The 16,598-nt window shown below is 41.3% G+C and overlaps 1 protein-coding gene across 1 annotated transcript in view; it reads right to left on the reverse strand.

Annotated features, from left to right (window-relative positions):
- The window catches only part of FARSB (phenylalanyl-tRNA synthetase subunit beta), a 64,984-nt gene extending 48,604 nt beyond the window's left edge, over positions 1 to 16,380 (reverse strand). The window contains exons 1-12 of the mRNA XM_083178074.1: positions 16,224 to 16,380; positions 16,008 to 16,063; positions 14,865 to 15,019; positions 13,623 to 13,695; positions 12,884 to 12,999; positions 10,858 to 11,008; positions 10,297 to 10,405; positions 9,252 to 9,322; positions 9,097 to 9,158; positions 8,044 to 8,095; positions 5,362 to 5,423; positions 499 to 706 (exon numbers count right to left, since the gene is read on the reverse strand). Coding sequence (XP_083034200.1) covers positions 499 to 706; positions 5,362 to 5,423; positions 8,044 to 8,095; positions 9,097 to 9,158; positions 9,252 to 9,322; positions 10,297 to 10,405; positions 10,858 to 11,008; positions 12,884 to 12,999; positions 13,623 to 13,695; positions 14,865 to 15,019; positions 16,008 to 16,063; positions 16,224 to 16,281 — 1,173 coding nt within the window. The 5' untranslated portion in view covers positions 16,282 to 16,380. The remainder of the gene's footprint in view (positions 1 to 498; positions 707 to 5,361; positions 5,424 to 8,043; positions 8,096 to 9,096; positions 9,159 to 9,251; positions 9,323 to 10,296; positions 10,406 to 10,857; positions 11,009 to 12,883; positions 13,000 to 13,622; positions 13,696 to 14,864; positions 15,020 to 16,007; positions 16,064 to 16,223) is intronic.
- Positions 16,381 to 16,598: the final 218 nt, after the last annotated feature.

Here is a 16,598-nt window from a genome sequence, read left to right on the forward strand (position 1 = left end):
ATTCATGGCATCTGCCATCATTGGCAGTGATTTACATGGTAGCACCCCAATGGTTGACATTGCATTTATAGGATTAGTGCAATGTTTTCTGCCATCACGACCAGTGTTCCCTCTAAGCTGTGCGCGTGTGCGCGCGCACACAACTCGACGAGCATGCGCACAGACATTACAACAGAGCGCACAAAGCAGCAGTGGTCCTTTTTTCAGTTATGGACTCAATTAATGTCTGTTTTACCCATTAACTACATTGTGTGCTGTGTTTTGAATGTTTGGAATGTTTAATATCATTTTGAAGTAAAGTTAACACAAATGCTGAACGTCATTTCCCAGTTATATATAAGTGACGCACAAAATTTTTAATTTCCTTCCAAAGTTGCACAGCCAAAATCTTTTGCCGCACACAGCCTTCGTAACATTAGAGGGAACATTGATCACGACACGCTATTACTTGCATACAGTACATTGGTAAAGCGTTATATACAAAGAGGATCCACTCACCTGGTTAGCGATGGTGTATGTTTTAGGGATGGTCATTGGGATGTTATTGAAACCAAAGGCTACAGCTGCATCCTCTACAATGTCACAGGCGTGAATGATGTCTGCTCTGGTTGGAGGAATCTCAATCTCGAGTTGCTCTTTATCTTCCATTACATGTGATTTCAGACACATTCGGGTAAGTAGCTTGGCCAGGTTAGTCGGTGTCTCCCTGATGGCAGAAGTAATCCATGATATAAATTCACATACAGAGCACTTTGTAGAGTAAAATATACAGAATATGTATGTATAATACACAAAATTTGACTGTCCGTTTGGCTACTCTTGAGAACCGCTGGATGGATTTTGATGCGGTTTTCACAATTTTCTAGAGAATTTGCAGACAAAAGGTGTTGATGTATGAAACATTAATCTATGACTAAAAGGGGACAAGTAGCAGCAATTTTATCAAGTCAGTCAGAGGAAAATAGTAGGGCTTTACAGTGCCACATAATGGCCAAGAGTGGCACTGCAGTAGATGGGGGGGGGGGGGGGGGTGGAATCACATGCAGCTGCATCCACCCACTACTGCTTACTCTCCTTATGTAACTATGGGGGTGGGGCTACACTGGAGCACTGCTGGGGCAACTACTGACCTCTATAGGGGTCCCTATGTTCACATAAAGGTATCTTTATGTATATCACCAGGGAAAATTCTTCTTCACTACACAAGTTGTACACTGACGTGTGGGACCAGAAATTTCACACTCCCCTCCTGCATCCAGAACAGGAAAAAGGTGTTTGCTAGATGAAAATAGCAAATGGTCTCAAACTTTTAATATAGTTTTATTGTCTGCTTTTATTCTGAATATGTACCTGAAATAAAATATCTTTTGTACGGAGCATCTTGGTTGATGACATCCTCTATTACTGGAGAAAGAAAAAAAGACCAAAGAAACCTTTTGGTGAAAATAGGGCCTCTTATTGGGGTGAGTGTTGATCCACGTGGCTTCTGGTGTGCATATGGTTTATGGAAATTGATTGCCGAGTGATACAGAAGTTGGGGACTCCGCCATAAAGATACCTTTATGTGCAAATAGGGCCTTATATACAGGTCAGTAGCGGAGTGATTCCATACCTCAGGAACTTGTGTAGTGAAGAAGAATTTTCCCGGGTGATATACATAAAGATACCTTTATGTGAACATAGGGACCCCTATAGAGGTCAGTAGGAGTCCTTACATTCCACTGTGAAAATATCAGGTCCATTGCGATTACAATCAATATCAAAAAAAGGATTTCACCTTATTGTTGGATAGCGCTGAAGTGTATTTTTCATTTTTTGTTTGTATATGGTATTGGTGGGAGTGTAGTGACCCCTAGAGATATACACATAGCAGCAATCCAGGGCGCTTTCACCAACATTTAATGTGAGACTGAGTGCTGTGTTATATTTATTTACAGTTTCTTATATAGCGCACACATATTCCGCAGCACTTAACAGAGAATATTTGAAAATTCACATCAGTCCCTGCCCCAGTGGAGCTTACAATCTATATTCCCTACCACATGCACACAGACATTCTAGGGTTAAATTTTTGTTGGGAGCCAATTAGCCTACCAGTATATTTTTGGATTGCAGGAGGAAACCGGAGTATCCGGAGGACACCCACGCAAGTACAGGGTTTACTCCCTATAAAAACTCTGCACAGTTAGGACCATGGTGGGAATTGAACCCATGACCTTAGTGCTGTGAGGCAGTAATGCTAACCGTTACACTATCCGTGATGCCCACGGGAGTGATGTTCCCTCATGCAAAGGGCTTCTTAGTCACATGTGCACTTCAGCCTGTGAAGCGTGCCTCGTACCCCTCCAACCCCAGTCCCGATCTGTAACTCTGCCTCAGCCACCGTCCCTACTGTGCCTTTACCCTCTACCTAAGGCTTGTGGCTGCTGATCAGAAGTAGCATGGACAAAGAGAGACCATCCCATTTTCACATAACAGATACCCGGTAGGCGTCTTTCTGTTTGTTTGAAATAATCTTAAGTACAGGACAAAATAGGATGTGGTTTTCACAATCCTATACACAATTTATCAAGGAAGGTTTAGGTGTATGAAACATTAATCTATGACAAAAGGGAGCAGAGCAGTGAAGATTTTATTGAACAAAGACCCCCCCCCCCCCCCAATACAGTCAATAATGTAAAAGCAGCACTAGGAGCTGGTATCAAGATGGCTCACAGAGGGGCAGAGTTATTAAGCTTGGAGAAGAGATAAACTGGGGATAAAGCGGAGAAAAGGTAAAAGGAGATAAAGCACCAGCCAATCAGCTGTGTTTGAAAAAGACAGTTGGGAGTTGATTGGCTGGTGCTTTATCTCCTTTTACCTTTTCTCCGCTTTATCTCCAGTTTATCTCTTCTCCAAGCTTAATAAATCTGCCCCATACAGTGTCAAGGTAGACAGTCAGTAAGTAGACACCAAAAGTTTGATATGCACAAGGTTGCTTTTTATGATTTATTAACATTTTGGGGAATTTTTGATGCTTTACCACCCACATAGACTCGAGAGAATGATAAAGAGTGCCGGGAGCAGCGAGTCACCTGGCCTGAAGCACGGCGAAGGAAGTTATCATCTGAGGATACGCGCTACACTAACTGTGGGTCTATGTGCTCTGGCGTCAACATCGACACAAAAAAACCTCATGTTGAAGTTTTGCTTGAGTTGACCTTTTCTATATGGTAATTTTGATTGTGTCGACCTTTTCTCAATGCCGAACTAGCGCATGTTGACCTTTTAATACCAACCTAGACATAGTCTGTGAGCTCATCCACACCCCTCAGATGCTTTAGTATAAAATGAAGCAAGCAGTGTTTATTATCGGTTTCGGTATATACGCCCCTTCTTCAGGATACAAATAAGTGCAGCCTACAAAAATATTAAGCATTTGGAATTTTTCTCTTGAATAAAGTTTTCTGTATTCAAAACATGAAGACCGCATACTGTGTTACAAAGCTTTTAAAATTGGCTACAAACACAATAAAATACTTTATTTATTGTATTGCAGAGCTGCAAAACAATGTAGGATGTATCTGGGAGTTTGGGATTTCACACAAATCAGCTCATTCTGAAAACACGAAGCATACGAAATTGCTTACGGCTTGTTTATCATTAAGAAGCAGAGACATTAGAGCCAACCAATTTGGTCCCATCTAATGTAGCTCACAAGATATTTTGCCCAACTGACCCCTTATCCTCCTTTGGGACAGGGATTACTACACAAGTACTGTTACAACTATAGTTAAAGTACACAACCTTTATACATACAAGAGAGTACTACGGTCAGATGCAAGTCTTTTCAGTGTCTTGAATCTTATTGCAACATAAGTAAATCCTTCTAGGCATTGCTGGCCTACCATCAAGGATGTATTCTCAGAATTGGGGAAACCAATTAGTTGCAATAGCAGTAATTTGCCCTTCCAACAGCATTGAAATGCCAGAAACAGACCCACAATTTCCCTACCTCATGGCCCAATCTCACCACAGACTTGCATATGTATGCAGCAATATGGGGTTGCTAAGTACTAACTGTTAGTCTGCCAGTACCACTAGTACTGCATACAGCTGCAGTTAGGCTAATTTGACCGAGACCTAAAAGCCCATACACACTAGAAGATTATCTTTCTAATCTGGTTGGTTGGAATGAAAATCTAGAAATTTCTGGGATCAAATTACAATCCACCGTTTGGTCCCAAACGCTGGAAAATGGACCAATATTGCTCATGCTGTTTGCACCCATGGTTCAGTGTGGAAGCACAGTATCTTTCATGATCAGCACAAGGGAAATTGTTCACCAATCTTTCTTCTTTCATATCTTCTAGCGTGTATGGGCCTTAAATTGACCAATTTGTATCTGTTTTCCATGCTTAGGAGCAAATGATCAAAAAAAAAAAAAAAAAAAACCCTTTATAGGGTGTACATACTGGACGAAAATATAATTCCGATATGATATCATGAGTATCTTTTAAGAAATCATCTAGTGTTTGCACCTTTACAATAAACCCCAAATATTTATTCTCATTGGACAGAAATAAAAACAAGATGCTGTGTTTCAAGATTTCCCGATATTGTCAAAATAGATAAAGGATTAAATTGCCTCAGTGAATTCATTTTCTTTGACTTTTGTGGAGGACTATAAATCATCTCACAAGGAAATTCATAAAATAATATGCATTATAGCAAAAATAAACTAATTACAGTACCTGGCATCAATTCTAGAGCACTTGCCAGATAGATTTTTAGTCTAATAATTCACGGACCAGTTATAACAAGAGTGAGTATGAAGGGCAGCTTAATGCAAAATGTCCCCCCAGTTACTCATATGGGAATAGACTGACCATTGGTGATTAAGAACCAAGGTGTATGTGCACTGCAAGATGGGCTAGTTCTCTGTGACGGAGGAACAGCCCTGCCACAATGTTCCTCAGTGCATTCTAAACTGATGATATATTAGGAGTAGTGTGGATGGATATATTCCAGGATATTTTTCCTTTCCTTCTATTAATGTAGAACCCCCAACCTTGTGAGAACTCTATTACATCCCCCCTTGGTGTTAACTGGAGTACTTTTGGCATACTTGTTTTTATTTAACACATGTATTTCCCACGTGAGAGGGGCACTTGCTGAAGTATTCATTTCTAAATGATTTGCTAACATTTTTAGAGATGCAGAAATATTACAGAGGAGGATGGCAGCCCAAGCATCCAAAACCATTGTCTAATTACCAGCTGGTCATACAAGCCATTATGTTTGTGACTAGCAACTATAATAAAAAGATTTGATAATATTGCCAACTTATTCCTAAGCACAAATAACTTCTACTCCTCTTACCGGATTCCAATTTTACTGTTCATTTTCTCAGCAGAGAGTGTCTCTGTTCTGTATGCCAGCTCCTGCAAACCAAACACACACAGATCACACACTGGTACGCTATCACACCTGGTATACATAGGAGGCTCAGGATGGGGTCATGAAAGGGGATGCAGTTACAATCCCGGCGGTCGGAATCCCATCGTTCAAAATCCCGATGCCGGAATCCCAACACTTTCTCCCTCTGTGGGTGTCCACAGAGGGAGAATAAATTAGTGTGCCGAGTGTAGCGAGGCACCGGGCCCGCTGTGTGGCGAGCACAGCGAGCCAGCAAGGGGGCAATCCAGTTCCCCCCTTGTCGGAATTTTGAACGCCGGGATTTCGAACCACTTCACATGAAAGTACCCTCTTCCCCAGCCAGTAACGCAGTGTTTATAAGAGGAGGATTAGATAGGATCCTCCCTTGTTCTATTACAGTGCTTTTACCATCAGGAGAAAATACAGTCTTTATCAATTCTGAGGTTATTTATTGCTGCAAGAGTTTCCATGCTGGCATATAACAACAGTGACTGCAACAATACAGAATGCAAACTAAAAACTACCACATTCTACAGAACACTTTTCTCTTACTAATAATCCCATCACTAACACTTTTCTCTTACTAATAATCCCATCACTAACACTTTTCTCTTACTAATAATCCCATCACTAACCCTTTTACTAATAATCCCATCACTAATTTTTCTCTTACTAATAATCCCATCACTAACACTTGTCTTTTACTAATAATCCCATCACTAACCCTTTTCTCTTACTAATAATCCCATCACTAATTTTTCTCTTACTAATAATCCCATCACTAACACTTTCCTTTTACTAATAATCCCATCACTAACCCTTTTCTCTTACTAATAATCCCATCACTAACCCTTTTCCTTTAGTATTTTATTGACATCATCACGTTTGTGCACTGCTCTGGCTTCTTACACTTACTAACTTTTTGAAGCTCTGTGCTTTCTGTCTTATGCCGATTTCTGGAGTGCCTCACACTTATAGCAAAAAGGACTCCCCAGTACTCATTGGCGGACGGCTTGGGGGCTTACATATATTTGCAAATACATGGGTAACCAAGATCTCTGAATTCTATCATCATGTGGTCTTTAAATCTGGTTATGGATATTCAGTGTGCTAGGGGAAACAATGTATTATTTTCTTTTGGGGCCTACACACATAGCGATAATAAACCATTTTTCTAAGCAATCTGACTTAACTACACTGAATAGACATTAAAATACAAAATCGCTGTGTGTGTAGGGCTCATAGCGATAGCGATGCGCGGCCCCGCGTGTCCCTATCGCGGGAGATGTATAACCAGCCTGCTGGATATATCTAGTCATATCGCTAAACAAGAGACTGTACATCACCCACGTTTCTTGTAGAGAGCGATAGCGATCAGTGTTAACTTGCTTAACTTAAATCCCCCAATGCTTAATCACTGTGCACATCACTGGCACTTTCATGTTGAATCTCCCATGGTAAATCTCTGGCACAAATATCTACATGTGTAGACTCAGTATTACCCCCTCCCTTTCACACACCTGAGTCATATCACTAAACTGGCTGAGGTTTTGCCAGTATATAGAAGAATGCCAAATAAAACCTAATAACAGAATAATGTGCAAACTAAGAAATATATACAGGATATAAAAGTATAGAAAATACAAATTCAATAACAAAAAAAATATACAACTCAGACAGTACATAAAAAAGGGAAACTGGTCACAGAATAAGTCATACAAAAAAATGGGCATTACATTTCTGCCTGCCAATATAACCAAAAGTGTAACTTGGAGAGAAAGAGTAAATCAAAAGGGCAATGTCCCAATATTGGGAGAAATTAAGCAAACATTCCGGCTCAGTTGCGAAAGTGCAGTCCCATATGTTTAGTAGACAATGGATGCCGTGCACCTGGGGAAGCATATATACACCTGGAACGCAAAGCGAGTGGTGTTCACTGGTGTAAGCAGTGTGCCCTGACCGAAGGGACCAGCACCAAATCTTACACAGCCATGATTTCTGTCAGTATAAGAAATGACATTCTAGGGTCATCAAAATAGTGCTTTAATATGAACATTTAGTACTAGAGTATTCTGGATAGTGTAATGGGGCATACACACTGGGCTATAAAAAGCCTGCTTTCTAAGCGATCTGTCTAGATCATGGGTCTTCAAACTGTGGCCCTCCAGATGTTGTGGAACTACATATCCCAGCATGCCTTGCCACAGTTTTAACACTCCCTTATAGCAAAACTGTGGCAAGGCATGCTGGGATATGTAGTTCCACAACATCTGGAGGGCCACAGTTTGAAGACCCATGGTCTAGATCACTTAGAAATTAAACACGGATCAGTCCGTGTGTATGCCCCCGAGCAACGTCGATGCGCAGTCCCACACATCACCGGCTCAGATCTTGACTGCATGTAAATCACCAGTGTTCGAACCACAGAGAACACAGGTTAGCACAGATCACCCACCACACATTACTACATGTGTATGGGCAATCTAGCCACCTATATTAAATAGCTCAGCATGTAGGCTAGGAAAAAAATCACCCCATGTTTATGAGCCTTAAGGTTGATGTCACACAGGACGGGAGGCACTCTTATAACATATTCAAAAAGTGGACAAATATAGAATTCCTTACAGGGTAGAAACAACTCTTTCCATCGGGGTAAATAACTTCAGCTGCCTCAACACTGAAAAATAAAGATATACAGAATTATTTGCCAGAAGTTTTTTTTTTTTCCTCTTTATTGCAGTTTGTCCTTAAAAATAAAACAAAAAAGAGATAGCCAGAAGTTGTATAGCAAAACCCAGTCAGAGATCTCAGGCTCCACTGTAAATGGACAGTACTATAGAGTGTATGAAGAACACAGACAGTAAAGGAAGTACAGTAGCACACGTGTTACATGTAAAACATATGGTCTATTCATACAGAGTATGTCTAGTCACAGAGCAGGTTTCCATGGGGAAGTTCCTGACTTCTCCAGCAGCACCCCTGCTCCGTGCCTGAATAGCATAACCATACTTTAAAATGGAAAAGATTATTTGCGACCTTTATCTTTGTGAGAATAGGTAATCGTTTAGTCACAAAGGGGGGGGGATGCTCTTACATCCGCGACCCCTTACCGCCCCCTATCACCGGCTACCGCATATATAATTATCGCATATGCTGTAACATATGCGATAATTATGGCAAAGGACAGCTCTTGCGTTAAGAGCTGTCCTTTGCGGTAAGTCCCTTTGGGACCCGGCGGCTCCCCCTCCCCCCCTTACCCGACACTGTGCTGCTGCGGTGTGGGGGGGCTGGCTCCCTCCTCCTCCCTGCACCCGGAAGATGATCATAGTGCAGGGAGGAGAAGGTCACAGGTCCGGGCAGCACAGCTGTGTGCTGCCCGGACACAGGTGAGGGGGAGGGGGGGGGGGGGTGTCGCGTTAGAAGCCCATAGGCTTCTATGGGGCATGGCCAGATTTTTCTGGCCATGCCCCCACCGCGGTAACCCGGCGGGGGATGCTTAGAGCATCCCAAAATGCAGTAAAAACCCAGATAACTGGGTTTTTACCGCTTTTTTAGTTTAGAGAATCTCCCCCATGAAGAGAAACGCGAAGCATGCGCTGCTGTGCCAGGCAATAACATGTGAAGACAAGGGGTAAGTCATTGCTTACACCTACAACTTATTTCACTTCGGTTACTCACGTGAATGGCTCCTTGCAGTACTCGCTGAACATAGTGACCATAATATCCAAGACTATTTTAGCCTGCACAACACAAAAAGCCACGTTAATAATGAATAAAAGCAAATGATCCAAGACTTCTTACAAGTGTAGATAAGAATGTGTGATTGCCATCACCTTCGTCAAGTCGGTAGCTGTGCACTCTATGAAGACATTGCGGGTCTTCAGGCTGATTTTTGTGTGATCCCCTTAAAGAAAAAGCAAGACACCGGTAAAAGTTTATGTTGTCGCCAACTTCCCAATCTAAGCCCGCCATCACAGCGACAGCTATTGAACACAATCTATGTTCAGCAAATGCAGAAGACTGGTTTTATGTATGATTTTAAACAGTTATGATTATTTACAAATACACTGATGTAAAGCCAATACAATCTATTTATTGATTATTAATTAGAATATATCGATATCTATACATACATACATACATACATACATACATACATACATACAGTAGGAGCCCATCTCATCTATCTTCCTTAGGCCATGGTTCAGCATGGCTAGCTATGGCTATCCTATTGTTCTCAGCTGCAATATAATCATAGAACAATACAGTAGGGCACTGATTTTCAACCTTTTTACCTTGCGGCACACTTAATAAGATTTTAAAATTGCCAAGGCACACCATGAGATCCCCACAGAGTAAAACACATTGGCCCCCACAGAAAAAAAAAACAATGCTATTGGCCCCCATATAAAAAACAATCACACTGGTCCCCACAGGTAACAAAAATAAAATACATTGGCCCTTTACATGAAAAGAAGAGACCAATAAATAACAGTTGAACTGATGGTGGCTGTAAACTGGTTTGTGCACCTCTAGATCTGGGGGCACACTTGAGAACAGCTCAAGGCACACTAGTGTGCCAGGGCACAGTGGTTGAAAAACACTGCAGTAGGGGATTAGTAGGGTAATCCAATTACTCAAAATCCTATTATAGGGATAGGTGACAGTGTCTCCATCTGTACACACACACACACACTTTTGTCTTTTTACCCTAAACCAGGACTAACTATCCTGTTTTTAGCAGCTGCTGGTTCAAAACCCCCCTTCCTCCCCTCAGTGTGAGGTCCTGGTCTGTATTTTATGTTGTGTGCATCGCCGTGTGTGTCAACTATAAATCTAATATTTAAAATCCATATAAGCATGCAAGCAAACCATTACCATTGATAATCGGAGGCATGGAGAGCAGTATCCCATTACTGTCATAGATCACAGGATAGACTGGTTTATCCTCGATGATGTGCAGAAAGTGTTTCAGATGGCTGTCAGTCTGCAGACAATAAAATCATATTAATGGATGATTCTGAATCTAAATAGGGTGCAGAGAGCAATGGCTCATTGTTGTGACTTCAATTACTGGAGGTGGCAAACAGAGCAAGAACAGATGTCAATAAATGCATTCAGTTTGTGTTACATGCTCAAGAAATATATACAAACCACTGAATATACCGAAAACACCTTTTTGAATAATAATAGAATAAATATATATATATATATATATATATATATATATATATATATATATATATATATATTATACACTTGCAGAATGTTTCCATTTCACCTAGGGAGGGACAGACCTAAACATGGGAACATTGGAATCTGTTGCCCATAAGTATTTCATACTTCAGTGGTCTGATTTACATAACGTGCAAACTCTTAATCGTGCATATACTTATGTAAAAGAATATACTGTGCTTATACACTAAATGCAATACTCACCCTGTACAGTTCCATCACCTCTGGTGCAGTATACTCTTTTTTTTGGTTCAGCGGCTTGAATTTGATGCTGGATGGTGGCTTAGCAGTGTAGATAAATGGTCCAGTGATTGTGTCGAGATCATGGGTGCCAATGGCTACCAGTGTCCTCCGCCTGCATGACAAACATACTAAGACTGAACAATTCTGCCATCTTTCCCTATAGATGACCAAGTGGTGGTAGTGCGGATGGGAGTTCCCGGCACAATGCTTAAGATAGGCAAAGAAAGCTTTGTATCTTATGAACAAATAATAAATGCATATCATTTGGGGGGCGTGGCCTGACTAGCTAGCGTGTCTTCCAGCTCTCCCTTATCAATCCTGTACAAAATCCTGTTTTCAGCAAAGCCATCAGCACGGGTCTGAATGGAGAGGTGGGACATTCTTTCCTGTCACTTCCAAGCTCCGGTGGTACAACCTCTGCTAGTCAGGTGACTACTTACAGCCCAGCTGCCCCTGCCATAAATAATCGTTGACCTGGTGATGTGCTAGCCGCCACCAATTTCGTTTGAAGTTCCCTTCTACCAGGCAGGAGGTTCGTGTATCCAACTTACTGCGGCTGTATATCGTTTTGTTTTTTTTAATGCTAAAATGGCGGCCTCTCTACACTATATCCTGCAGGCTATAAATGCCTTTGCCTATAGGCTCTGTCATGAGCTCAGTACAGGACTGTGCTTTTTCTATTTCATCTAAGAGTGCTAATCCTGCTGTTCCGACTACTATTTTTACACCCCAAGACTATGCTTCTGCAACTTTTACAACTGAGGCTGGGACTTCCTTTATCCTGGAGGAGTGTTATATGGGCGAGGATTCCATGTCTCAGGAACGGACTGTCACAGTCCCTACTGATCCTACGCCTGGTTATGCTCTAGAGGGGGACTGTGTGAATGATAATTTTCCGCCTCATCACCATGCTACTGCAACGTACATAGACCCTGGAGGAGTGCTCCTTTCTGGCCCTGTCTAGATTTTGAAATATGCGATGTCCTACCTTTCTATGTCCAGATGCTGTTATGGTATACCCGACTCTATATACATTGCTCCTGTAGCCAGCTTTGAGATCCTGGACAGTATTCTGCAGGTGCTTCGGTTCTGCCCCAGTGGGTACGCGGGTACCTGAAGTCCTCCTACAAGCTACATATGGATCTTTTCTGGGACGCAAAGACTGGCCCGATGAGTTCCACATAGTATATGGAGGCTTAAAATGTCTTCCCACTTCTCTCGGCCCCGATTGTTCTTTATTTTTCTTACTTTTGTGATTTTTTTTTTTTTTTTTTAACATATACCGATGTATCCTCTCATATATATTCTGTCTCTCTGCTTATGCCGATGTTTGCCTAATATATGACATACTTACAAATGCCACATCTGATATATATCTATATTTGCTGAGGGGGGGCTGGGTCATGTTCTGCCAAGTTTAGGGCCATTAGTCTATTGTCCCCATTTTTGCGGGAGGGGGGGTTTTAGGTAGTCATAGATAGTGTAGTTAGTAGGGAGAAGGTAGATTCTTCTTGGGATCCAAGTATGCCTGGGTTGGGGGTAGGCTATACAGGGTGGGGGTTTATAGCGGGGATTGCTTTTTGTTATATTGTATATTTTCTTATTGTTAAGTGGACATTACAATACTACGAAGATACCCTATTCTTATTCACTATGTCGACACTCTGTGTAAATTTCCTGTAAACTGGATTTATATGCCCTACCATACAACCAATATTTTTATATAAGTTGTTGCCTATGACTAGTCTGACGAATCCGAATGGTGCCTTCAGATAGCTGTGCTATTACATCCTGAGAGTGGCTTTTACCCAGAGTTCTCACAGCGGCATCTTATTGGCTATCCAAAATACATGACAGCCAATCGGAAAAATCTGAACTTGCAATGATTTGGCGATAAGAACCGAGTAAATCTGAACCTGCACATCTCTGATACTTTCTATATGATCTATATGATCACATTAAAGTCACACATGTTACATTCTGATACCTGCAAATGTTCTGGTGAAGTTTTTCTTGCAGATCAATGAAGTTTTCATATCGATCCTGTGTGAAAGTTATGTTCCGGAGCACCGCCGCCACGGCATAGGGACGTACTGCTGCCGTCTAATACACAGAACATCAAACTGATCAATCTACACTCAACAATATTTAGTAACTTTTTTTTTTATATAGACTCAATATTTTACATTCACATCAGTCACTGCTCTATAGAAGCCTAGCGTCTTAATCCTCATCCAAACCCAGTCGCTAGCCAACCAGTAAGATTCTGTACCCCTATGGACTCTTAAGCCCCAATGGGTCAGATGCACCGAGCTTCAAAAAGTGATAAAGTTGAGTATATAGATAGACAACCAGCTTCTTACTGCCATGTTGCAGGCTGGGTTTGAAAAATGACAATTAGGAGGATATTGGTTGGGGCATCCCCACAATGAGATACGTTTACTAAGATGGGAGTTCTATTTTTGGATATTGCTATGGGCAACCAATCAGATACTATTATATTCTAGAAGGTGCTAAATAAATAAGTAGATTCTGATTAGTTGCCCATAGCAACACTTCATGTTGAATAGAACTCCCAACTTAGTAAGACTCCCCCCAATGAGTGTTGTAAAAGTAAAAAGAATTACTAACAACTAGCACCGATTGCACAAACAACATAAAGACATACAGTATTTACCTGTACATACAGCTGCATTACATTTACCAGAACAGAATTCAAATCTCACCTCCTCTGTGATAAACATTCTTTGCAGCTGACTGTCAGCTGGAGTAATCCTTTTATACCGAGGAGCAGCTATCCTGAAAAATAACATAGGTACTGTAAGATGTTAGAGAATTCCCGCTTGAATAATAGTTTCATCTAATTACAGTACGCAAGTAACCTAATGCACCAGTATTAGACATCATTTTATATGCAGTCTCCTAGTTGTTGTGTCCTAGAGTTGTGCTGATATTGTTTCCCGCAGCTGAATTATGTTCTTGAATGTATGGAGGCTTGCAATCTGCTCCAATCACTTGACATTTACTGCTTTTGTACACGTCCCTTAAGATGGACAGAGTTATAGGGTGCACTAAAATCCACATTTCAGTAATTACTGTACTACAAGCTTTACAGTAAAAAGCCTTCAGTCATACTCCACATGAAAATGTTTAACTCAGAGAAGTGCCACTTCTTGAGACCACAAACTGCAAAGAAGAACAGTGTTAAGGTGCCCACACACTAGAACGATTTTTGGTCCGATTGTCTGATTTCCAATAAATCAGCCGATATATCGCCCAATGTTTACCGATAATGGCTCAAAAATCGGCCGATTTTGGTCGGATACGCGCTCCCGTGGATCTTTTGATCTTACGTGCTGCATGAAAGATCAGAATTTTTAACAAAAGATCCATAGGAACGCACACGGGATCTTAAGAAAAATCTTTGGTAAAGATGTGCGCTTGCCTGAAATCTTTTGTCCAGGACAGAAAAAAGATTTCAAGGCTAAATTATGCGCACATCTTATGATCGCAGATCTTTCTAGTGTGTGGGCACCTTAACAGATTTACAAGTCTGTGAAAGAGGACATTTACATGAGTGTAATATACTGTACAGTGACCAACAAACCATTCAGAAGAAGGCATTACCTACAGTATTTTTATATAATTTGAGTTCTGGTGATTAGTCCCCTTCTTACAAGATTTAAAGCTAATAAAGGTTGTGAAAGATGAATATAGATGTGGTTATCTCAGTATCTCAATATAGTTATTTGGTAACAGTTTCTTATACAGCGCAGCAGATTCCATTGTGCTTTAAATTTGTAGATAAAGATAAAACAAACTGCATAGTTACAGACAGTCAAAACGTTGGGAAGGCCGTGCTCACAAGTTTACAATCTATAGGGAAATAGGCGTTCATGTACGTAGGTATGATCTATTGTAGATTGCAAAGGTTCTTGGTCGATGTGTTTAATATATAAAGACAATACCTTTCTTTAAACACTTGCAGCCCACGGACCAGCCCTTCCAGACACAGGAGATCATATCGGTTGGCGGGGACGTCAATCTTGAACAGGACAACATCTGACGCCTCATCTGCTTTCCCATCACCTTTCTCCTTGCTGATGATTTCCCTCTCAGAGGTCTTGAATGGAACAATGGTACACACATTACATTAATACCTTCTCATCCCATGTCCATAACATATGATCCCAAAAATCATATTTATTAATCAGTCATGTATACAAATCTGTAAAATCTGAATATTACCACAAAAAAAAAGCCATTTATAAAACTTTAAATCATCTCCTCCAAATCACAATCCTTCTGCTTCTATAAGCTGGCCATATATCACCAAATATTGAAACCTCCCACCTTTGTATGCCAAAACTTTCAATCAGATTATGTATTCTATATGAACCAATTAAACCTTTAACATATGGATACAAGCTTTGTTACTTTAAAGGAATGGCAAAAGCATGGATATGATTAAACATTGACAAGGCCCATTATCAATAAAACATTGATAATGGGCATTGAAGACCGAGGTTGGGAAACACGGCTATAATGTGTGTGTGTGTGTGTGTGTGTGTGTGTGTGTGTGTGTGTGTGTGTGTGTGTGTGTGTGTGTGTGTGTGTGTGTGTGTGTGTGTGTGTGTGGTGACAGCACTGAATAATATTGTTGGTGTGTTTAAGAACGAGATCATTAACATACTCCATAGTGTGTGTCCAGCCATACTGTACATTTCAAATACAATTCTGATGGGACGTTTTTTTTTTTTAAGAACTCCTGAGGGCCACTTGCAAAGCATTTTGTGTTACAATACTGGAAGTGAAGTGTAAGGTGCAACACGTGACCCTGATGTACCATACGAGTTCTGGGGTGGTGGGTATCCTTGGCAGCCCCCCTGTGTGCACTGCAGAATGCTCTGCAGGCAGCATATATTTTGTGGAAGAGTAGGTGACATGCCAGACACAATAGCCATTCTGGACATAATTTGCCCACCCAGGATCTATGGCATCAAAGGCAGAAAGGCCTTTGATGATAGCCTCGATATAGAATGTTCATGTATTATAGGCAGCAGCTGACTTTACCAGTAACATCAATGAAGTCTGCAAGTAACGATACTTACAATCTCATCTAATTCTAGGCCAAACTCAAAGCAAAGCTCATCAAACTCTTCATCAGCTGCAAGGAAACAAAGTGTCATTATTGTGTTCCAGCAGGGAGTGAGCAGCAGCATGGCACAGTAGAATACCACCACATAGGGAATTACAGTCACAATGCTTTTACTACAGACAGCGGGGAGCCGGGCATCCAGCAATAGGAGACCGGGCACATCACTCACTGTAGGTCCGGCCCAGGGCCTGGTACAGATGATCTCTCTTCACTGAGACAGTAGGCATGGTTCACGCTCCAGCAGCTGCAGCACCAGCACCGGCACCGGCAGGACCTCAGAGAGAGAGAGAGAGCCCAGCAGTCCTTCCCAACACAATGAGCTGTCTTCGGCGCCTTAGCCACTGGAAGCGCCTCCATGGGAGTCAATGGTCCTATATACTATATAGCACAATAGATAACAGTTATCTATTGCTGAACATTCAATGTATAAAATAACAAAACAGCCTAAAACGTAGCTCTAGCGGCATTATTTGTGCAGGCATAGTGTAGGACAACCGACCGATCTTTACCGAGCGTTGCATCATATCTGTAGCTGGTACAAGCC

Source organism: Crinia signifera, chromosome 3, assembly GCF_055691185.1.
Source record: "Crinia signifera chromosome 3, ASM5569118v1, whole genome shotgun sequence".
Lineage (NCBI taxonomy): Eukaryota > Metazoa > Chordata > Amphibia > Anura > Myobatrachidae > Crinia > Crinia signifera.